Source organism: Ctenopharyngodon idella, chromosome 4 (assembly GCF_019924925.1).
Source record: "Ctenopharyngodon idella isolate HZGC_01 chromosome 4, HZGC01, whole genome shotgun sequence".
Lineage (NCBI taxonomy): Eukaryota > Metazoa > Chordata > Actinopteri > Cypriniformes > Xenocyprididae > Ctenopharyngodon > Ctenopharyngodon idella.
In genome coordinates this window covers 9,003,443-9,028,553 of record NC_067223.1, presented here as the reverse complement: position 1 = coordinate 9,028,553, position 25,111 = coordinate 9,003,443, and the positions used below count along the sequence as shown (strand labels likewise).

At 37.3% G+C, this 25,111-nt stretch overlaps 1 protein-coding gene and 1 pseudogene across 4 annotated transcripts; both read right to left on the bottom strand.

Moving 5' to 3' along the window:
- LOC127511415 (antigen WC1.1-like) overlaps window positions 1-25,111 on the bottom strand; it is a 119,993-nt pseudogene that overhangs the window by 89,676 nt on the left and 5,206 nt on the right.
- LOC127510395 (deleted in malignant brain tumors 1 protein-like) lies at window positions 11,870-24,498 on the bottom strand. 4 transcript variants are annotated; one of them, XM_051889889.1, is made up of 10 exons: window positions 23,388-24,498; window positions 19,730-23,022; window positions 17,714-19,599; window positions 17,533-17,636; window positions 16,508-16,569; window positions 16,266-16,279; window positions 15,729-16,037; window positions 14,046-14,342; window positions 13,612-13,917; window positions 11,870-12,705 (listed from the first exon to the last, which is right to left on the bottom strand). In XM_051889889.1, exons 7-10 carry the CDS (start codon window positions 15,880-15,882, stop codon window positions 12,278-12,280), a joined length of 1,185 nt encoding a protein of 394 aa, XP_051745849.1. In that variant the 5' UTR covers window positions 15,883-16,037; window positions 16,266-16,279; window positions 16,508-16,569; window positions 17,533-17,636; window positions 17,714-19,599; window positions 19,730-23,022; window positions 23,388-24,498; the 3' UTR covers window positions 11,870-12,277. The 4 variants fall into 4 exon arrangements, with proteins under 4 accessions (XP_051745849.1, XP_051745847.1, XP_051745846.1 ...); XM_051889887.1 differs by having other exon boundaries at window positions 17,714-17,903; window positions 19,287-19,599; window positions 19,730-24,494; XM_051889886.1 differs by having other exon boundaries at window positions 19,730-24,497.

Genomic DNA, 25,111 nt, shown 5'->3' with positions numbered 1-25,111 from the left:
CACACACTGACATCCATGTGTTCCCATGAGGAACCTCTAGTCTTCCAGAACAGCGAGAACCTCCAACCAGCCTGATGCCTGAAATGATTATGACAATAAACCATTTAAGATATCAAAAAATAAAACATAAAAATTATATTATTATAGGGGAGACCATGGAGTGTTGTATCGTTTTGCTTTAATGTTTGTAAGTCAGAGATTTTTTGTAGCAAAATTAAATTTGCTACTAATTAAATGCCGTTTTTGAAATGTACAACTTATTCTAAACTATTTAGAGTAATTTCAAGATCAAAGAGTGCCGTTGTTACAGTCTAGAGTAGCAGTTGTGGTCAGTGCTCGTCCTACTACATTTGGCAGGTGGTTGACAATTAGGGGTGTAACAATATATTGTGTCACAATGTATCGCAAAAAAAAAAGAAAGAAAAAAAAATGCATTGTGCATAGCAACAATGTACAGTATTTCAGCCAAAATGAAATTTTAGGTATAATTTAGCATCAAATGTTATTTATATATGTTATTATTTAATTATTATTAATAATAAATTAAATTAAATGAAATTTTGGATATAATTTAGCATCAAATGTTTTTTATATATGTTATTATTTAATTATTATTAATAATAATTCAAAAAATAAAATACATTAATAAGATACAATATTTAATATTTACAGTATTTATATGCAGTCAGTAACAGAGTAAATGCATGTGTGTCTAACATAATTCTGTATTTTAGCTATGAAGAATCCTGAATATTTATAATATTATTCTGGTGTCATCATTGCCCTGTGAATAGGGGAGAAGGACCAAGTACAAGCTTATTCAGTTCCTGATGTAATAATTTTATCAACAGTACTGTTTGTTATATATTTAGTCTTAGAAGTGATATTTTAAACTAACCTTTTTAACTACATTTTGGTTTTGTTTAAAGTATCATGAGAGTAACATATCATGAGAACAGTACTATGTATCAAACTGAATCGTGACGTCAGTGTATTGATACACCCCGACTGACTGTCACCTTAACTGTTCGGCCCTGGGTTTGGTGTGCTGTAACACACTAAGAGAACATCAGTTTTAATTTTTCATGAATTTATTTTGTTCATTAAATTTGTGGGATATATTTTTAACATATAGGTGATAGTTTTTAACATTTAGAGTAATTAGAGTTTGCTGATTCAGGTCAAACATGTACTGTCATTTAACATGCATTAACGTCAATGCATTAATCGCAATTCAAATTCATAAACCAACATTTTTACTTCAATGTATGTTATTGTGAAGTATATTCTTTATATTTTTACACAGACACTTACAACTTACAACTACTGTCACATCAGGATAGTGGTCATGTACAGTATGATTGATATAAGTTATAACATTGAGCCCATAGCTCAATTCTAATTGGTTAAACTGATGGTAAAACTCATCCTGTGTAACACTTGTTGGTCTGCACTATTTATGAACTCTGAACATAAATTTTAAAAATCTACTTCAGTACATACATACTTTTAATAGAATAAATAATGGTACATTTGATGAAATCTAGACAGAAAATGAACCTACCTGAACAGATAACTCCAACATCTTCACTGTGCTCACAGTCAATGTCACTCATTTCTGCACTATCGCAATTGAGTATTGAGGACTCTGATCCACTACAGACCACATTATCCTTCAAGATTTTTCCTGATCCAGGCCCAAAGTCAGCAACACGCATTGTATGTGAAGTATTGCCACAGCCCAGCTCTCTACACACCACTGCAGTGTTTCTCAAATCCCAATAATCATCACACACGGTTCCCCATTCTCCATTATAATAAACCTCCACTCTGCCAGCACAGGAATTATTACCACCCACCAGCCTCACGTTTCCTGCAGACAAGAATGATTTATATACAGTGCACAGTGAGAGAAGATGAACAACAAAAGACTTTAAGTTAGCAAAGCAGCAGAACAGAAAAAAAATGACCATGAAAGTAGTAAATTCATTTATATTAATTCAAATATTACACATACAAAAGTGGAACTGATGTTATGGCCATTTCATAACACTAACACAGAGTCAATCACTATAACATTAACTCACACATAATGATCCTGAGTGTGTACGTACCAGCAGTGGTGAGTCTGATCACAGAAGACAAAAAAATGAGTGTTAGATAGCTCTCCATATTCACTGATCATACTCTCTGTTTGATCAACTCAGAAGTGAAAGATTCAAGAAAGACAGAGACAGAAGGCTGCACAACCGCCAAACAACAAGCCAATCAAAGTCACTTTTACCTTATTAGACAGAAGAAAGGAAATCATCAAAAAGCTTCAGTGACAAATCAGAAGACGCATTTATGATTCTCACCATATTTATTAAAAGCACGTCAACACTGATGAACAGGACTCCTCCTCTACCTTATAGAGACACTTAACCGGGAAGAAACATACAAGATAGAGGGGAGACAAAGTCATACATACAGGAAACTGATTTCAGGGACAGGAATCAAGTTTATTTACAGCATCAAAGCACAGCACCTGCAGATATAAAAATACAAGCACTGATAACCGACTGCTTCATGGCTTAATGTTTCACGCTTTGAGCACATGTTTAGAAATATTAGTACATAAATCAAACGTACGGTTTTAAAGATTGTATGGTTTTAAATATTCATTTTAATTACTGTAATATAATATACAGTGCTTGTCATTTTTTCCAATTGCACAGGCCTAATCATTATTCCACAAAAGAGTGTCAGAAAAGAGAATTTTCTTTAAAAGTTACAGACAACAAGTTCTGAAAAAGACTGGGATAGGAAGAACCTATGATGTGATCTGCAGTGGTGGCCAAAAGTTTTGAAAAATATTTAAGATTTTCCATGTTTTTCAAATGCTCACCAAGTAAAATAAGAGGGTGAAATGCATGTGCAATAGGATTTAAATCTGGAGACTGACAGCCAATCTAAGACCTTCCATTTGTTTTCCCCTGATAAACTCCTTGATTGAGTTGGCAGTGTGTTATGGCTCATTGTTCTTCTGCTGCAATAACAAGAGCTTCTCTAGGAGTCTGGTGACATTTTCTTGAACATTGGAAGCCAATATGGTTTTGGACCATGGTGGACGTATTGTAATATTTACTGTCCTTAATAGGCTGCTGCCACCACCTTTAATTCTTTAAGCCAGTGTGGGAAATGCGAGCCGCGTGTCGTCAATTCAACGCTCACAAGGACTTCTGTACATGACAGTCTCAGTCACAGAAAGAGATCCCCGCAGTAGAAGTCTGTTCAGAAAGGGCACAGCCCAGCTATGCGCTTGCACGCTCTGACAGTTCAATGGCGTAAGCACAATAAATAAGGAAAGACGGCACTCCTAACTCCCAGTCCCATACCTACACTCGTCCCGTCTCGTCTCGTCCCGTCCCCACTATCTATCTGTCTTCGTCGCCGGCGGCTCTAACCGACCGCGAACGACACCCTTCTCCCAACAATATGAGTCCCGGCGTCCTATTTTGGTTTGTAGCTTGACCAGCAGCCCGTCCGATTCATTCTCTTTTACACTCTTTTAAATCCTTCCCATTCCCAGTCACAATTCCACAGCTCCCACCCCGGTGTCTCTCATTTCCTAATCAGTCTCATTAATTAGTTGTCAGTACGATATTCCGAACGCAGCACACATCACAATATAATCCACTGCCTGGAAATAAGAAAATCAAAATAACCTATCAAAAGAAAATAAACAACAAAACTCTTTACATTTCTCACCTCATTACATTTATTAATTTACTTTAGTACAGTACACTACGTAATGCACCATAAACTAAAGAAAGTTTAATATGAGGGTAAAGAGGGTATGCGTTAAAAAATATTATACGCATTCAAAATGTGATTAAAACTAGTTACAAGTGTCAGCTATTAAATGACATAGCTGTTATCTTTGTAACACAAACAGAAAATGTGTGGTTTAGTTTCAAACACGTGGAGTGAAATGTTACAATTCACCTCATTGTCCGGGTTAGTAACAGACTCTGGGGTGAGATGTAACATTATGAAATAAATTAATAAAATGAGCAAATGCTCATTTTACATCCCTAAATTTGTCTTTCTAACCATACAGAAGTTATGAAAGTGACATTGCATAATACTGCATAATATGTCACATGTAAATCAATTTAAAATAAATTTCAATTCATTTATCCAATAGTTATAGCATGCTTTATCAATTAAAAAAAAGGATCTGACCCTGAGTGTACTTACTGAGTGTACTTATGACTCGTGTCAGTCATATGTCAGCGTGGAGATAAAGTCACACTAAACTTAAAGAGATTGATAGAGAAACACTGCAGGTTATATTCAGCATCAAAGCCTGGATCTGCACACACAACATACAACACTGATGACTGACTGATCACTTACTGACGCTTTATTTCACACACTTAAATACTTGATCTTTGCTTTAAATATAGAAATAGTAATTGGGACAAATGTATAATATTTGGTGTATTTTACTACAATGTCATGATATTCTTACCAAGAGCACAATTAACAGTATGTTAATAAATTATTAAATGAACTGGAGTGGTTGTGTACAACAAACAGACAAATTTCAAACCACATTTGTAAATAAACATTGGTTTCTGTTCCACATATATTAATTTGGCATTATATCTACAGTAAGACATTTGTAGCTGTAGATGTGTTTAATATTGCAATACGTAATTCATCCAGCAGATGGCAGCAAAACACTTATTGTAAAGAGAAGCAGAAGAGAGTCTTGTCCATGATGGAGTTTCTCATACATTTTTATGGGCAGAAATTGTAAATTTCTTTGTTTACAGCTACTTTGTTTATAGCTACAATTGTAATTTTTTAACATATAGCTCTCTTCACAGCACATTCATTTTACTCTTCGTCTGCTGTTGTAAGACAGGCTATTGTACAACCCCCCAAATCAAGAAAAGTTAGGACATTTTGTAAAATGCAATAAAATCAAGAATCTGTGATTTCTTAATTCTCTTGAACCTTTATTTAACTGACAAAAGTACAAAGAAAAAAGTTTTCACTGGACAAATTAATTGTATTTTGTAAATATAAACACATTTTGATTTTGATGCTGCAACACACTCCAAAATAGTTGTGACAGAGGCAAAATAATAGTGAAAAGATTTCAGAATATCCAAGTTAAACAGTTTTGAAACAGTCCACAATGAGCAGGTGAATTGGTAATAGGTGAGGGGATCATGTTTGGGTATAAAAGGAACATCCACCAAAGACTCAATTTTGCAAGCAAAGATGGGTCATGGCTCTCCACTTTGTGTCAAATTTCATGAGAGAATTGTCAAACAATTCAAAAATAACATTTCTCAATGCAAGATGGCAAAGTATTTAGGTCTTCCACCATCTATAGCAGACATAATATTGTGAAAAGATTCAGGGAATCCAGAGAAATCTCAGTTCATGTAGGGCAACGCAGGAAACTCCTGTTGAATGTGTTTGATCTTTGACCCCTCAGATGGCATTAGATGAGAAACCGTCATGCTGCTGTGTTAAATATAGCCACATGGGCTCAGGAGTACTTTAGAAAACTGTTGTCACTTAACACAGTCTGCTGCTGCATCAAAAAAATGCAACTTGAATCTCTTTTACACAAAGAAAAAAGCTATACATCTGTTCAATGCAGAGATGGCGGCGAGTTCTCTGGGCCCGAGTTCATCTCAGATGATCTAAAAGACAGTGGAAATGTGTGCTGTGGTCAGATGAGTCCATGTTTCAAACGGACATCGAGTTTTCTGTCCCGAAGATGAAAGTCCCATCCAGACTTTCATCAGAGACAGGTGTAAAATCAAACATCTGTCATGGTATGGAGGTGCATCAGTGCAAACGGCATGAGTGACTTCATATGTGTGAAGGAATCATTGACGTGGAAGAGTATATTGGGATTGTACAGAGACATATACTGCCATCAAGATCACATCTTTTCTGGGAATCAAGACAATGGCAGGCCTCATTCTGATGTGTTTGACTGACTGCAGTCCAGATCTGTCTCTTATTGAAAATGTACGGCCATCATGAAAAAGAAAATCAGACAACGATGACCACAGACTGTTGAGCAGATGTCTTGTATCAGGTGAGATTGGGTAAAATGACACTTGCAAAACTGCAACAATTAGTATCGTCAATTCCCAAATGATTAAAAAGTGTAATTAAAAGGAAAGGTGATGTGACACAGTGGGAAACATGATCCAACTTTTTTGGAGTTGCATCCATCAACATCAAAATTTGTTTATACTGTATTTACAAAATACAATCAAGTTGGTCAGTGAAAACAATGAAAATCTTTTCTTAGTACTTTTGTCAAAGTTTCAAGAGAATTAACAAATCACAGATTCTTGATTTTATTGCGTTTTACAAAATGTTTCAACTTTTCTTGATTTGAGGTTGTAAAACAGTGACAGAATGACGTAAATACACTGTAGCAGTGAGAGAGATAGGCCTATTTATTTTCAGCAGGTTCTCATAATAATCCTTTCTAAAGGTAGGCCTAAGTGTTTATTAAAAATCAAATGAAACTGTCAAATGAAGCCATAAAAGAAAGGGGCAAATTAACGTGTTTTTTTTTTTTTAAATTATTATTATTTTCCCCATTTTTTAAATGGGAAAATTAAACTTTAGTTGGATCTTTTTAACTGTTAATATCTCCTCCTGGAACAACAGAACATCAACATTCAGTGTGAGCTGGTCACTGATTTTATTGCAAATACAATTCTAGAAGAGTAACATCCATTTATCGCGCCCGCTCTCCGTCCTTTCTGGACTTTTCCCGCGATTCCTGCTACAGTAGAACATTTTAGTTGAGGACCGCATTAGACTAGTACAGTGACTTTAACACGAGCAACTGACACTCACAGCACTGCTCTAGTATCAACCCGCTGATACAGCGGTCAACTCAATACAACCACGACAAACACAGTGTAGCCTATCCAATGCGCAGAAACTTACCGTGTTTACACCGGCGCGTCCACAGCGGCTATACTGGAACTTGGCGTCATATCCATCTACCGACATCTTGATATACTGTTCATATTTCTTGCATGTATGGTCTTGAATTAAAATATGATAATAATAAAAATTATAATGAATAAAAGTAACAAAAACGATCAGATTATGTTACTTTCATATTATTTCAGGTAGCTGAATTAGTTTACTAATGATTAAAATAAAAAAGAAAAGAAAAGATAGAATATATTTATAAGTTTACTGTGTCTTAAGGAATGTACAATATGTAGCCTAATGTCATGTAAACATATTCAGTGCCCTTTAAATTCTTTGGCAAATGTTTGATGTTTTATTATAGTCTGTGTAGGAATTCTTGTTTGTTGCTGGAAAAGTTGCTGGAAAAAAACCCCAAGAATAATCAGTCCAAACTCAACCTGCAGATGGAGCTAATGCAAAATATTCAGGTGCAAATAATTCAGTATCATCCACAAAATAAAACAAAAAAAAAAGTTATTTTATGTATTTTAAATTTAAAATGGACCATCACACAATAAACTGTGCAGGTGTTTAAATGTGTGTGATTATTTTTAATGACCAAAATTATGCGTACAATAATCTTTGCAAACCTTTTTGTTGTTATCACTACAGTTTAAAATTGCATTATTATGCTCTACATTTATTTTAAATTTTGTCATTATTAGATACTGCCTAAATACTGCTTTTTTTACATTTTCTTTTGTCCACTTTCCTCCAAATGCTTTTTAAAAATTTCATTCATTCATGAAGTTAATAAAAATTCATTTAATGATTTAAAAAACATATCTTTTGAGTATGCATTGATATCAGCTACTGAAAACGGATTATTTTTTGTTACCAAATTTTGTAAAGCATGTCACATTTCATTCAAAAAAAATTGAAATAACATAAAATCATAAGGTACTGATGCATTAGTAGCAACATAAGAAACTCCCAGTATCTCCAGTAACTGTAATATGATTTGATGATCAGAGGCAGTGGGTGTGGCCAGTGAGTCAAATGGCCCCTCCCTCTTTATTTGACTCCTCCCCCACATCATCATAGTCTGTTTTTAAAAACAAAAGTTCATAGTTTCAAAAAATGAGCAACATAATGAATAAAGTAGATAGTTATGTAAAAATGTCACCATAACCGACCCAACAGGTTTCTCTCATCTTCACTGCTGTTCTTCACATCATCATACTCCTCCTGATCTCCCTCTGATACACATGTGAAATAAAACCTCACATTGTGATTTTAATACAGCTTGTGTCATTGATGATGATGATCTCTTTCTCCTCATGACTGTCTGAGACTATTAGATTTACTCCTGATGAAGTCATGATGATTCATTAATGGCAGAAACATGTTCAATATTAGTGGATGATGATAAAATACAGTTCTGTGTGTCTCACCTGTTACACCTGGAATGTTCTGTCCATTAATGATGACATCATCATAATGCGCCGGTGTGTCCACTACATAAACATGAAGATATAAACAGAACAAATGATACATCATCATATCAGAGCTGAGCATCACTTCAGAGGTATTATGTTAAACATACACAAACAAAAAATGAATAAAAAGTAAAAACACCTTTTTTTATATTAAAGTTCTGTCCACTCGTCATGACATCATCATAGCTCTCAGGTGTGTCTTCTACAAATTGAACATGAGACACACATACAAAATATAATGTATATACACTTTTAATATATTTTAAATATTTAATCTCCTATCATATAGTATCAGAGCGACACCTGTCTCACGATCTGGTTTCAGTCCATCAGTGATGACATCATCATAGTGTCCCGGTGTGATTTCCTTCATCATCTCTTCTGCATCAAAACATGTGATATATTTTGAGTGTTTTTAATATTTTGGGAAACAACATAAATGCAAAATATACTGTTGCAGGTCTTGAGACCATTCAGCTTTTTAATCATCTGGTAATGAATGAATCATGTGATCAATTACTGACCTTTCAGATCACTGGTGACATCATCATAATATACAGTCTTGAACTCTTTTTCTAATAAGAGAAAAGTTTTAGTATTGTGAACAACTGAATTATTGGTCACGTATTTCATTTAGTTTGTAAATCAAATAATTTATTTTAGGTGTTATTTTGAATATACTTCAGCTCTCTAACCTGAGAGAAGCTCATCAGCATCTTCATACCCAGAATGCAGTTCTTCAGAGATGAGACTCCCTGTTAAAGGAGCAGAACAGTCAGAAACATGTTCATCATTACAAACAGACTGAATCCTCTTTTCCTTTGGATCATAAAGCATTTTGTTACTGACAACACAACACAAATATTAAATACTTACATTTTAAAAGCATTAGAGGCAGAAATCTCATGTTTTAGAGGCCTATTAGTAAACACACATGTATCCTCACATGAACCCATTCCTCACTGCCTTCCAGAAATACACACAGGAAGAGACACACACACACACACACACACACACACACACACACCTGCACCTACATATACAAACATAAGAACCTATCCTTATTACTCCTAAAAATACACACAGGAAGAGACACTCACTGACACACACACACACACACACACACACACACACACACACACACACACACACACATGCACCTGCAGCTCTGTGGTTTTCTGCAGGAGGTTTAACAGGACTAATAATAGATGAACATCAAGTGTCTGACAGACTCTCTTATTAATTAATCATAGATTAAGATTCACGGCTCATGTCTCACCCCTCTGAGTGAAGTGATTGTGTCTGTGATGAATCTCCTCATAAACGGCCTCAGTCGTGCTCCTGTGTCTCCTCTTAGAGAGAGCTGTGAGTGTAGACAGACAAACCTGCTGTCAGTTCACAACACATGACTGATCACACACTGAATAAGACACAATATGACAGTCTCTGGATCTCTCCTACCTCTCCTCATCACTCTGTTCTGCTGAATCAGTATAAGCAGTGGCACTAAGAGCAGTAAGAGCACAACTCCCAGTACAATCACAAGCACAGAGAGAGACGCTGCTGGAGGAGTTTGTGGAGGAGAGACTGATGTTGAGCTCACTGTCTGAGAAACTGGAGAAGAAGATGGTGTTGTTGTGGCGTGAGTAGTGGACACTGACACAAACACTTTGAAAATCATGCAAAGACACAAATATTATTAGTGATGCAATCTGTGATCTAAAATGATCTAAAAATGAATAATTTTCATCAGTGTTTTACTGTGACCTGCACAGGTGAGTCCAGCGTGCTTTTTGTTGGAGCAGTCAGTGTGGTTCTTCAGGGAGAGAGGACAGTCCCACAGGTGAATCTCATTCCCTCTGCACTTGACTCTGTTCAGCCACACAACACCTTCACCAGCACCAAAGACTGAATTCCCGTCAGCCCTCAGTGCTGCTCCACAACCCAGCTGCCTGCAGACCACCTGAGCATCTCTGATGTCCCACAGATCATCACAGACTGAGCCCCACACAGCGTTATGATACACCTCCAGCCTCCCAGAGCACCGGCCCTCCCCTCCACTCAGTCTGAGTGGAACATGCTCTAAATCACAGACATCAACATCACTGACCAGCTTCAGAACAACATTTACAACAAAAACACACACTGAAACTGCAAATAAATGCAAATAAATTCCAGTTTAAATGATCGTATTTGAATAATTTATTAGGGAAAACACATGCTTAAATTAACAAAAATGTCACAAATTTATTATTAAAAAAAACTTACTTGAACACTGTCTCTGGTGAGGAGATGGTGAGTTTGAACATGTCAGACGACTCCGAGGAGATTCACGAATTTGCTCCTCTGAGATTAAATTGTTAAATTTTCATTCATTACTTAATAGAAAAATTATAAGAAAAAAAATCATATTGAAACAAACATGACCACGTCAAACTAACTTAAGTCAGTTAAATACTATCTTACCTGAGCAGGTGATCTTGGCCACTTCATTATCACAGTCATTCAGTCCCCAGGGTGAAGATGGACACTGCCATAGAGTGAAATCATGACTTCGACAATTAAGTTTATCAAGCCAATTATGAGATTTTAGTCCCATTGAATATATGGGTTCACTGCCAGATCTTCCACAGTTCAGCTCTTGACAGATCAGACTCACTGTGTCTCTGTCCATCTGGTTCCAGCACACATTACCCCAGGATCCATTGTAGAAAACCTCCACATTCCCTTCACAGCCCTCAGTTAACCTGATCTCTTTAAACTCTAGATAGAGAATGATGAGAATCAACTTCAACTCTCATGTGACTTAAGTCTGTTGATTAGGGAAAGGAATCATAATAAAGAATTTTACAATTCTGATTCTAATTCCTGTCGTCAAAGTGTTTTAGAGAAAGTATACTGTACGTGCAATGCAATAATATCATCGGTCACATAGGTTATTGAAATGTTTAAAATATTGTCAAGCTATTATTTAACTTATCATTTACCATTTACCTGAACACACAACTCCTACATCCTCCTTGTGTTGACAGTCATGTTTTCCCCAGCCTGGAGAAGAGCAGCTCCACAGGGACGTCTCATTCCCCTCACACTCCACCTCATCCAGCCATATGGATCCAGAACCAGGACCAAACCAGGCTGGTACCTGCTGGTTACTGAGGGCCACTCCACACTGCAGCTGTCTGCACACCACATGGGCATCTTTAATATCCCAGGAGTCATCACACACTGTCCCCCATGAGCCGCTGTGAAAAACCTCCAGCCTCCCTGCACAGTCTCCCCCAGAACCCACCAGCCTGATGGACCCGCGACCTGATATTCAGAGAAAGAAAAACACATTAGTGATCACTAACAAAAGAAGAATCTGCCCAGATGTTGCTCTTCTCACCAAGGCAGGTGATTGACAGCTGTTTTGTGGAGCTGCAGCTGAGAGTTTGTGGAGAGCTGCAGTTCCCCAGATGAGCTTCACTCCCAGAGCACTGGAAGCCCGTCAAACACTCATGACTGTGTTCAGGACTGGATGAAGAGGAGCCGGAGAAGTTCAGCACAGAGCCACAGCCCAGCTGTCTGCAGACCACAGAGGATTCAGTGAGACTCCAGGAGTCCAGCAGAACTCTCCTCCAGACCTGATGGATGGAAACTTCCACCTCCCCCTCACACTGTCTCTCTCCAGACAACCGCACCAGACCATCATGAACAGCCAGAGAGGAACCTGAGGAGAAGATCTTATGTTTTACTAAAATATTGCAAGTTAATAATACATACATAAAAAAAAAACAGAAATAAATGACAAGAATATTTTCTTTCAGTTTAAAATGAAATTACACATGTTGTGAAATTACACATGTATAGTGAGATGAAATACTGTATTTATACTTTATTTTATCCTTTAAGTAGCATAATATCAGTAAATCTTTCTGTAATATGAACTCACTAGAGCAGATGACTCCAACATCTCGTCTATGAGAACATTCAGCTCGACTCCATGAAGAGATGGAACATTCTGAGAGTTTTGTTTCATGCCCGTCACAATCAAACACATCAGCCCAGATTTCATCACTTCCCTCTCCAAACCAGTCCGATCCCACAACAGACACAGCAATCCCACAATTCAGCTGTCTACAGAGGACACTGGCAGCTCTCATATCCCAGCATGCATCACACACTGTGCCCCATTTACTGAAGTACTGACGCTCAACTCGACCAGAACAGATGTCAGGACCATTGACCAGTCTGAGGTCAGTGTAACCTGGACAAAGAACACAGAGTTTAGTGAAACAGTACAAAGCATGCAAAAGAAATGTTTTAAAAAACTTGACTGACTCCTTGAAAAAATAAGGGACAATTTTAATGATATTTGCTTTGGTTCTTGTCCTATTACTTTATAAATCTAAACAGTTTATTAGTTACGAGTTTCTGACCAGTTACATTTTGTCAATTGTCAGCAGTTTGTTTCATGCATAAAATTCACACAAGTTCCTAGCATTTTGTGCACATAAGAGCGAAAGCATTTTTTATTTAATAACAAGTAAAAAAATTGTAGACTAAATGCATCCAAAGTGTTATTAAAATGCATGTAGTCTACAAAATGCTCAACCTATTAATGATAATGCGTTTCGTTTGCAAAAGTATTTGTCTGGAACAAAAAAAATCCTGTTGCCCACAAATTGCTTTTTTACATTCCATCCAGTACTTCAGCATGTCACATGATACATTACTTCACCCCACACAGGCAACCAAGCAACCACCTGACTTAACATTGAATGTGGAGAGAAAAATTGTTTTCATCCTGGAATTTGTCAGGGTTCTGTGTTTATGTTTCCTGTGTCACATGTTCCTTCTTCTCAGTTTTCCCGCCACTTGTTTGTTTCTAGTTTCCCTGATTTGAGTTCATTGGTTCCAGTGTTCCAGTTATTTAGTCTCGTTTGCCCCTTTGTTTGACTTGTATATATTCCCCGTGTTCTCCCTCAGTCTCTGTCGGTTCTCGTCTGCATTATACATTTGTGTTGATAGTGTTTCTCTTGTTTCCTGGATTATTATTAAAGTCTTCCTTTCTGCATTCCTCCTCATCGTGACGGTTTATCCACCATGGTACGTGACAGAATTCTGTTGTAGAAAAGATTAACAATTATGAAATAAGTGTAGATGAGCTTACCAGAGCAGATGACTCCAGCATCTTCAGTATGTGTAGCTTTTATTCCCCATCCATTGAATCTACAGTTCTTCAATGTAGACTCTGATCCAGTACACTGTACATCAGAAATCCAGATTTTTCCTGATCCTTCTCCAAAGTGAGCATTCTTTGATGCACTTAAAGCCTTTCCACAGTTCAGCTCTCTACACACCACTGCAGCATCAGTCATATCCCAGCTTAAATCATGCACTGTTCCCCACTGACCATCATGAAGAACCTCCACTCTACCAGCACAGGAACTCTTACCACCTACTAATCTCACTGTTTCTGAAGGTAAAAAGGGCACAGGAAAGATAGAGAAAAATAAAAAATAAAAATAATTGTTGTACAATATAACTCAATGATTTTTTGTCAATACTTATACAGTATGTGTAGTTCATATGTCGTTCTCCTACCAGCACATACAACGCTCACATCGTTGTCATGGGAACATTTGTGTGAAGGTGAAGTTGGACAGAGAGCAAACTGATACTCATTTCCTCTACACTGAGTCTCTTGTGTCCACATCTGAGCGTCTCCTTTTCCAAAAGCATCTTCTCTCAGCACCTGTACAGGAGCCCCACAGCCCAGCTCTCTACACACAACCTCTGCATCCTGCTGGTCAAAGGCAGCAGCACACACTGACATCCATGTGTTCCCATGAGGAACCTCTAGTCTTCCAGAACAGCGAGAACCTCCAACCAGCCTGATGCCTGAAATGATTATGATAAAAATGTCACAAATGTGATTATGTTTATATATTAAAGGGGAAACCATGGAGTGTTTTGCTTTAACGTTTGTAACTCAGAAATTTTTTAAACTGGAAATGAAATTGGCTGCAAATAAAAGCTGTTTTGAAATCTACAACTTAGAGTAATTTCAAGGTCAAAGTGTGCCATTGTTACAGTCTAGAGTAACAGTTGTGGTCAGTGCTCGTCCTACTCTATTTGGCACCCTAGGTGACTATTAGGGCGGGATGTAACAATATATTTTCACAATGTATAGTAATACAAAAATGAAACAATATGTATCATGCATAGCAAGAATATGTATTGTATATACAGTAGTTCACCCAAAATGAAAGTTTAGATATATACGTAATTTATCGTCAAATATGGTAAACCCAGGGAGTCACACATTTGAGCTTCCATGTTTATTAATTATTAATGATAAATTAAAATATAATATGTTATTTAATAAAATGCAATATTTAATATTTTACAATATTCATATGCAGTCAGTAACAGAGTACATGCATATGTACCTAACATAATTCTGTATTTTTAGCTATGAAGAATCCTGAATATTTCTAGTATTACTCTGGTGTCATCATTGCCCTGTGTATAGGGGTAAAGGACCAAGTACAAGCCTGTTCAAGTCCATTCCTGATTTAATACCAAATGTAGCATTTTAATCTATAGTAGCCTACTGTTTGTTTACCACTGAGTCTCAGAAGTGATCATTTAAAAACGATTTTAACTCCATTTTGTCTTCGTTTAATATCATGAGAATATCATATCATAAGATCAGTATTGTTTCAAATTGAATCGTGACATCATTGTATTGATACACCCCTATTGACTGTCACAGGTTGTCCGGCCCTGGGTTGTGTCAAGTGTGCTATAACTAAGAGAACATCAACTTTAATTTTGTACATGAATTTATTTTGTTAATTAAATTTCTAGGGTTTATTTTTAACATATATAGGTAAAAGTTATATATGAAATTAAAGAGGATTTGACTTTGCTGATTCAGGTCAAACATGTACTGTCATTAAACATGCATTAACCTGATCGCAATTCAAATCATAAACCACATTTTTTACTTCATATTTTATTATTGCCATGTAGATCCCTTTTTTTTTTTCTTTTTTTTTTACACAGAGACTTACAGCTTCTACTGTCACATCAGGATATTGGTCATGATTTGTGTAACATTGAGCCCATAGCTCAGTTCTTATTGGTTAAACTGTGTTATAACACTTGTTGGTCTGCACTATTTATGAACTTTGAACATTAATTTTAAATACTCTAGTACACTGATAGAATAAATACATCAAATACATTTGAAAATGAAATCTAGACAGAAAATGAACCTACCTGAACAGATAACACCAACATCTTCACTATGTCCACAGTTATGGTTACCCATTTCTACACTACTGCAATTGAGTATTGAGGGCTCTGATCCACTACACATCACATTATCCATCCAGATTTTTCCTGCTCCTGGTCCAAAGTGAGCAACATGCATTGTATTTGAAGTATAATCACAGCCCAGCTCTCTACACACCACTGCAGTGTTTCTCAAATCCCAATAATCATCACACACGGTTCCCCATTCTCCATTATAATAAACCTCCACTCTACCAGCACAGGAATTATTACCACCCACCAGCCTCACGTTTTCTGTGGACAAGAATGATGATACAGTGCACAGTAAGAGAAGATGAACAACAGACTTTAAGTCAGCAAAACAGAGGAACAGAGAAATTGACAACGAAAGAAGTAAATTCACGTTTATATTAATTCAAAAATTACACATACAAAAGTGGAACTTCTGACTATTTTATTACACTAACACAGAGTCAATTACTATAACATTAACTAACACATAATGATCCTGAGTGTACGTACCAGCTGTGGTGAGTCTGAGCAGAGCAGGAAAAAAAATGAGTGTTAGATAGCTCTCCATATTCACTGATCATACTCTCTGTTTAATCAACTAAGAAGTGAAAGATTCAGGAGAGACAGAGACAGAAGGCTGCACAACCGCCAAACAACAAGCCAATCAAGTCACTTTTACCTTATTAGACAGAAGACAGGAAATCATCAAAAAGTTACACTGACAAATCAGAGGACGAATTTATGATTCTCACCTTATTTATTAAATGCACGTCAACACTGATGAACAGGACTCCTCCTCCACCTTACAGAGACACTTAACCGGAGAGAAACATACAAGATAGAGGGGAGACAAAATCGTACATACAGGAAACTGATTTCAGAGACAGGAAACATTCCAGTTTATTTACAGCATCAAAGCCCAGCATTTGAAAATATACAATTACAAGCACTGATAACTGCTTCATGCTTCACACTTTGAGTTTATGTTTAGAAATATTAGTTGGATACAAACTTAAATCAAATGTGCTGTTTTAAAGATTCATTTTAATTACTATAATAAATTCAGAAGTAGCCTATACTGTATGCTATATTAGGAATGCTTGTCATGCTCTCGAGGTGCACAGTAAATATTATTTCACAAGAGTGTCAGAAAAGGGCATTTTCTTAAAAAAAAAATAATAATAATAATAAATAAATAATAATAATAATGATTTGAAAAAGACAATAAGTTATACCTATGACTACACAGTTCATCATTCAGGAATACTAGACCAAGTTTGCAGTCGTACCTGTGTTTAATACTGCAATACTGATCTATTCCTGTGGGTGGCAGTAATAGGCTATGAGACACACCGCACCGGACCATGAGACGCCGGGAAATGCCCTGAAACTGGCCTGCAGTATAGGATTGTTATTCCATTCACCTAAAACCCAAAGCGTCCTCACTAATAGAGCAAATCAAACCTGTGTGTGTGTTTGGGTTTCAGGGCATTTCCCGGCGTCTCATGGTCCGGTGCGGTGTGTCTCATAGCCTATTACTGCCACCCACAGACACACACACACACACACACACACACACACACACAATCTCGAGTTGTGTTCAGATAAACAATGAAAGTCATACTCATCTGTGATGGAATTAGAGGGAGTACATTATGACAAATTTTCTATTTGTTTTCATCAAAATTTCATTTTCAGTGAGACACAGAGAGGTCTGAATATGACCAGGGCCATAATGCTCACAGCAGTTCTGGGTTTAACTAGAACAAATACTCACAGCATTAGGCAGAGAGGATCAGTCTCTTGGAAATGGTGAGAACAGTACACTGACAGGCTCTCCTCAGCTTTCCTTGAGGCTTGTGTAGCCCTGGTTGCAACGGGCTAAAAAGGAAATAAAAATATAAACAAATCACCATTTAATGGCAAACTATTAAATAATCTAGTGATGATAAACCTACTCTTTGTAGATGAGTAGGGAAACAGAAGATCGATGGTGCAGCTCCATCCCTAATCCTGACAGTCATGACCTTTCCTGTCAAAGTGCTTGAAGTGCCCACTGCATATAGCACAGAGAACTCGCTTGAGGAAAAACCTTCCCTTCTTATAGCTACTTCCCACTGTCTCCTCAACTCTTTGTGTTTGGGAAACCTTCAATGTGTGAGAAAAGTTAGATAGCCAACTAACTAACGTTAGATTCACAAAATGTCAGTCACAGCCGAAATGAATACTTGTCATAAAATTTTTTTTAAGAAAATAAAGATGCATATTTAAATTTCAGGAAATTTAGTTTATAAAATAAGATATAATATAAGCTAAAACTATATTAGAAATCATGTAAACTCATGTCTCAGCTTTCACAGCTAACTAGCGATATCGCTATTATTATTGTCTGACTGTCACGCATGTTTACCCACCACGCAAAGCACGTGGGGCCCCGCGATAAGTTGGTAAGTTGTTCTGTATCTTTTAATGTATGTTAAAAGATACAGAACAACTTACCGAAATCCATATCATGTTTTGTGTAATCCTTACTCAGTGTTCAACCGCGGAAAGACGGTAATAAAAAAAAAAGCAAGTAAACAAACAAACACACATTTACCTCAGAACAAACTTATTCAGTGACCATAAACTCATTAGTCAAGTCGGCTAGAAAAATTGAGAGGAGCATTTAGCTAAATATATGCACCAGATTACATATTAATTATAATTTTTAATGTTCTTCAATAGCCTATGCATGTTTGAATAAATCCATAAAGTTGACAGCCACCAATTAAATGTTTATATTTTAAAAAACGAATTGGAGTAGAAATAATTTTAACGTTAGTATAGCCTATTATAACTTTATTGCAGCACATGAAGCAGGCATTTTTCTCAATTCCAGTTATGAGCGTTATGGGAACGTTGCCCCACACAATTTTGGCGGTGCCGTTGACGTACGGTCCCAGCACCTGTACAGGAGCCCCACAGTCCAGCTCTCTACACACAACCTCTGCATCCTGCTGGTCAAAGGCAGCAGCACACACTGAACCCCAGGTGTTTCCACAAATCACCTCTAATCTCCCAGAGCACAGGTTAGATCCGTCCACAAGTCTTTGCACCGAGTCTTTGCAATATAAGGACAAAAAAATTAAACATCTTTATTGACTTGAAGCACAAGAGAAAACTTCCATTAATGTTTGACATTATGTATTTAATTCATACATTTTATCTGCACTAATTGTATCTGTAATTTTATCTTTCATCTTTAATTTTATAATCTTTATTAAATAAAGAATGTAAATAAGATTGTCAAATCAGACTGTCTGTGAATAATAAAAAAGACACGAAATATTTAATGAGGATTCATAGTTTACCATAAGAAAATAAGGAATGGGGACAAATATAATATCACAAACAAAATAATTAAACAGATTGCCTGCTTCATAAGATTGACACTGATGCAGTTTGTCCTCATCTTCATACAGAAACATTATATTGCTTGAGTGAGAATTATGAAAGAGTGATGTGATAAAAAGATGAGGAGAAGCTTACCTGAACACACGACACCAGCATCTTGATCATGATTACAGACCCATGCATTGTAGCTCTCTGATCTGCAGTCTTTCAGTGAAGTCTCTGATCCACCACAGTTCATCAGACATTAAAATTGGTCCTGATCCTTGTCCAAAGTGAGCTCCATGTGTTGCTTTTACAGCCATCTCACAGTCCATCTCTCTACACACCACTGCAGCATCAGCCATATCCCAGTAATACTGACACACTGTTCCCCACTGACCCTCATGAAGAACCTCTACTTGACCAGCACAGGGATTATTGCCATTCACTAACCTCACATTCACACTGTCTACACATGAGAGAGAGGGAGACAATCAGTAAATATACCAAACAAAGTATGTAAGTGTAACATTACATTACATTACATGTAAATGATTTCAGCTCATATTAAATAATAAAGTACATCTTTATGTACATACCAGAGGTGGTGAGCTTTATCATATAGCACAGAAACATCAGAATCAGACAACTCTCCATCTTCTCCTTCTGCTCGACACACACTAATTCATCAACTCAGACGAAACACAAGTTTCTCCTTCTTCTCCCTCAAACACACTGAAGAAACTGGCTCCTGTCAGTCCCCTAAAGAGAGAGAGACTCTCACAGCTGCCAATGACACTCACTGTTACCTTATTAGACACAACAGAGGAAATCATCAAACACAATCACTGACAAATCAGAAAGCAGCATTTTTATTTTCTCCATATATATCAATAAAGTGTGAGCGCTGATGAGCGGGACTCCTCCTCCAGCGTGAAGAGACACTTCACTGAGGACAGACTCGTGTCAGTCATATGTCAGCGTGGAGATAAAGTCAAACTAAACTTAAAGAGACTGATAGAGAAACACTGCAGGTTATATTCAGCATCAAAGCCTGGATCTGCACACACAACATACAACACTGATGAGTGTTTTCTGTAAGTCTGATCACTTCAAACACTTGTAACTTAGTGGAAAACTTAGTAGAAGTATTTTTTTCATTAATTATTTGAAAAAAGTGTAACATTTTAATCTTATTGTTTCTGGATAAATTATGCATAATATTACTATTTTACTGCTTTGTTCTTTTATTCTAAAAATAAAATTTGATTACACCATAGTATAATGTTTGCTAACCAATTCAGATGAGATTTTTATTAAATAAATTAAATATTATCTACATAAATAAGTAAACCTTAGAGAATAATAAATAACAGCAATAAACATGTTTAATGCTGCAATGCTGTATTTGTCCAGCAGATGGCAGCAAAACACCTCTTATTGAAGACTACAAGGGTCTGTCCCTGTGTTGAGCATGAAGGAGCTGTGAACATGTTTCAGGACAGAAATCAATGGTTTTTCTTCTCTTGTAGCAACATTTATAAGTAACTTGTTTCATGTAGAGCTCATTTTCACTGCACATTAATTTTACACTTTATCTGCTGTTGTAACAGACTATAGTCTATGCACAGAGGGACAGAATGTAATCTTTAGTAAGAGTGATTTAATATCAGGTTTTTCACGGAAAACTTTAATTTGCCCTGTAATCTTGAATATTTAGACTTTTCATAAGAGTTTGATGCTTCATTCTATTAGAAGAAACATTTAGTATTACATAAAAAAAACTCAATATAGATGCAGGTTTGTTCCTCGTATTAGTAAAATATATTTTCAGCATAAAAAAGTTTCACCAATGAACAGAATAAAAAAAAAACTTAAGATGTGTTACAAGAATCGAGGATGCGCAGCGTCTGTCACCATAGAAACGTCCTGTTCTGACTGCGAGCTGAACAAGCTCCTCCTCCTCTGTGACCGCGCACTCTGCTCGCGCGCTCTCTCTGTTTCATTCTATCCTCTATTATAAATAGAATAGAATAGACGGTTATCTAGTTGCGTACACTTACTTTATTAAACACAACAAACCCGGCCTGTACTATCAGATATAAACAACATAAGACGACTGGTGTCAAACTGAATACAGTCCGTGCTGCAACAACAACCATCCCAACATCCTTTCTCTTTTTTTTGTTTTTTCAAAGTAACTTTCAACCTTAAAAGACAATTTGATCACTTAAGAACTTTATGAAATGTAACTCATAACTGTAAGGTGGCATTTGTAAATGTCTTCTTAATGCATTCTAATACATATTCCCTTCAATTAATCTTATAACAAAATAAAATGTTTATCTTTACTGCTTATCTTTTCCTCCTTTTTTTTGAACAAATATACCAACTAAATTTGCCGGAGCATGGAGGTAAGTATTAGTGGGTTACTGTACATAGTCTTTAAGGTAGTGAGGTCTAATCACTTTTCTTCCAGACTTTGTAATAGAAACAACAGGAGTGTCTGTGCTTGGTTTTGAGCCTGTCACACTGTCTCTGTTCACCTCCGCAGGCTGACAAGTCTCTGTTTTCCACTACTATGATTCTGTCCCTCCTGAGGTGTCGGCGGTTTCTCCTCAGAATGTTCCCTGAGTCGAGCTGGACGTCATAAGACCTGTAGTCCACAGGTTTCACAACTGTCGCTTTTCTCCATGTTTTGTTATATTCCTCTGGCTGGACACAAACTCTGTCTCCTTGTTTTAGAGGATCTAGATCTTTTGCATGTCTGTTAAAATATGCAGCCTGACGGTTCTTGTTTTCAATCTGTTCTTGTCGAGTGTGAATTACCTTTGGTTGTAGCAGGTTGTCATGCATGGGTATCAGAGTTCTGGTTCTCCTACTGAACAACCGCTGTGCTGGTCTTGCTTTGATCCCTTGCGATGGTGTGTTTCTCTGATCAAGCATGGCGAGGTATGGATCCTTCCCATCAGCTTTTGCTTTTTTCAACAGCCGTTTTGCAGTCTTTACCGCTGATTCTGCCATCCCGTTGCTTTGTGGGTAGGCTGGTGAGGATGTCTTGTGTTTAAATTCCCACTGTCTACTGAACCTTTTGAAATCTTCTGATGTGTATTGTGGGCCGTTATCCGAGATAACAACATCTGGGATACCGTGTCTTGCGAAATGGGCTTTCAGCTTATGGATGACAGTGGTGGATCGTGTGTCAGGTAAGTAGTCCAGCTCCCAGAAATTAGAGAGGTAATCAACGGTGATCAGGTAGTTTCTGTTGTCTAAAGTGAATATATCTGTCCCCACCTTAGACCATGGGTTACTTGGTAGTTTGTGAGACCACAGAGTCTCCTTCTGCTGTTTCACATCATAGATCTGATGGCCTGGAGTCTTTCTTCTGCTATATGTACATGCTGGACCGTGTTTATGCTTTCAATCTCCATTTCTACTGAACTCTCTGATGCATGTTCAGGTAAGTATGAGCAGCTCAGCATGTCAGCTAGCAACATGTCCTTCCCTGGGATATAATTGACTTCAATGTCATATCTCTGTAGTCTAAGTAACATTCTTTGCAGGCGTTTTGGGGTGTTCAGCAGGGGTTTTCTCGACAAGTCTGGCAGTATTTCATCTATTGTTGAAAGTGGCATCTTTTCAGAGCTCTGTTGAGTGGTCTTGGATCTATGTATATCCTGAGGTTTCCTGATGGCTTCTTAACAATAACAAGACTGCTAATCCACTCTGTGCTACAGTCTACTGGTGTGATGATCCCTCTTCATTGAAGATCACTCAGCTCTGCTTTAAGTGGCGCCATCATCGCCACAGGGACCCGTCTCTTTGCCAGTTTCACTGGAGTTATTGTGGGGTCTGCTTCTATTTTATACGCACCCTCCAGACATCCGTCTCCCTGGAACACATTAGCATAGTTTGTGATATTATCCATGCTCCACATTTCATCTTTCCCGATCTCTTTGGTGACAATGCTATCCACAGCCATGATGTTTTCATACTGAACTTTCACTAGATTCATTGTACTGCCCTGCTGCCCAGTAGCGGCACTGCGGACTCCTCATCTACAACCATGAATTCTAATCGCTACAGTTTCTTGTTTCTAGGATTTCTCAGTTTAACTTTACATTTCCCCAATGGCTGCAGTGTGCTTTTATTGTACATCACCAGCACTTGCTCAGTCTTTTCAATTAGTCTGGCTGGGTTTAACAGGTTGACAGATATAATGTTACAGCTGGCTCCACAATCTAACTGAAACTTTACCTGTTCTTTTCCCGGGAGCATGGCAGCAAAGAGTTTTGAGGGCGGCCTCTGTTTCTCCTTCATCACAGTGTTCACTGTCTGTACTGTTACACACAAGATGTCCTCATAACTTTCATCATCTGACTCAGTAATAGTATACACTGTTTTTTCTTTCTGTGCACATTATGGCAAAATGATTGTCTTTTCCACATTATTTTTTGCGCTTTTTCCCATATGCAGGACATTTCTGTTTATTTCTCTCATGCATTTTCCCGCAGAACTTGCAGTTTACAGTGCTCTTTTATCTTTTCTCACAGCTTGTTTTACAGCGTGCACTTCCTCTGTCACTCGTCCTTCAATCGTTCTGTTGTTTTTCCGCGACAGCTCTGTTGTCCTGCAGATTTGCACACATTTTTCCAAAGTCAAATCCTGCTCCCTTAAAAGTCTCTCTCTCAAAACAGAGCTGGATATGCCGCAAACAATTCTATCGCGGATCAGAGAGTCTTTGATCTGGCCGAAATTGCACGTACTGGCGAGCATTCTTAAGTCCGTTTCATATTTTGTCAATGTTCTCATCAAAGCCCTGATTTCTGACAAAATCCAGTGCACTTATTAATCTGCTTACTGTCCGATCTGGTGACGAGGTGGGGATCAGGGTCTCGCACAGCTCTCTTCCCGTCTCTCCAATGAGATAACTGAAAACTTTCAGCTTCATGGCTTCGCCAGCGTCCGCCAAAGTAAGATCCATATACAGCGTGAACTCTTCTTTCCACAATTTCGCCAGATTAGTTGAGTCTAGGCAAAGGGCTATTGGCAGTCTCAGTCCCAGGGCATTCTCCATCCGCGCTGCGCCTGAGCTCTCCGCTCTCTCTATCATACTCAGCCGGTGTCTTGGGTCGTGTCTCCTAATCTCTGTGCTTTTACTTTTCACAAAGCACCGCTGCCACCATGTTTCAATCTATCCTCTATTATAAATAGAATAGACGGTTAACGCCAATCTAGTTGCGTACACTTACTTTATTAAACACAACAAACCCGGCCTGTACTATCAGATATAAACAACATAAGACGACTGGTGTCACACTGAATACAGTCCGTGCTGCAACAACAACCATCCCAACACTCTCAGCAGAACATTTAAACCAGAGTAACGGTCGCTCGCCACAAACTTCACTCGTTTACTGGATTTAATTAAACGCGTTTATATCAACTTTTTTTTTAGGAATAGACCTGGAAGAGTAAAATACATTTGTTTTATTGTTCAGGTAAGAGCTGTAATTCTGTAATTCTAGGCTGTGAGAATTTAGTGTCACAAATTACACAGAGCTCTGGCATTCAAATCTTATTTATTGTTAAACATTGAGGAGGTAAATAATAGCAGGATGTGTATCGACAACTTTTAATCACTTTTATGATCTAACTAAACTCTATTAATGTGAACTTAAATAAGATTAATTTAAATTACGTAAGAGTTTTTCTTGTCACAATCTTTCCTTACTTTCTCATATTGTAGGCTACTCTTTTTTATTTATAGTTAGTTACTTTAATCAGTTTCACTCACATTCTGTGAATCAGGCCTATAGTGGGTGACGAGAATTCAATCAGTTTTAGACAGACATAAAGTTAAACTATTTAAGAGTTCAGTTAAATGTTCAGTTTTTACAGTTCTTCCCCATGGTGTCGAAAATGGTATTGAATATCGATACTTTACAAGGTAGAAACTCCAGTATTGTGACAACACTAGT

Bases quoted from the DNA above. Each gene is read 5' to 3' on its own strand.
- LOC127510395 (XM_051889885.1), bottom strand. From the start codon at position 16,323: ATGGAGAGCTATCTAACACTCATTTTTTTTCCTGCTCTGCTCAGACTC. The intron at 16,038-16,265 runs GTACGTACACTC...TCTTGTCCACAG, and splicing joins GCTCAGACTCACCACAGCTG to AAAACGTGAGGCTGGTGGGT. The intron at 12,706-13,611 runs GTAAGCTCATCT...TTCTTTGTCCAG, and splicing joins TGCTGGAGTCATCTGCTCTG to GTTACACTGACCTCAGACTG.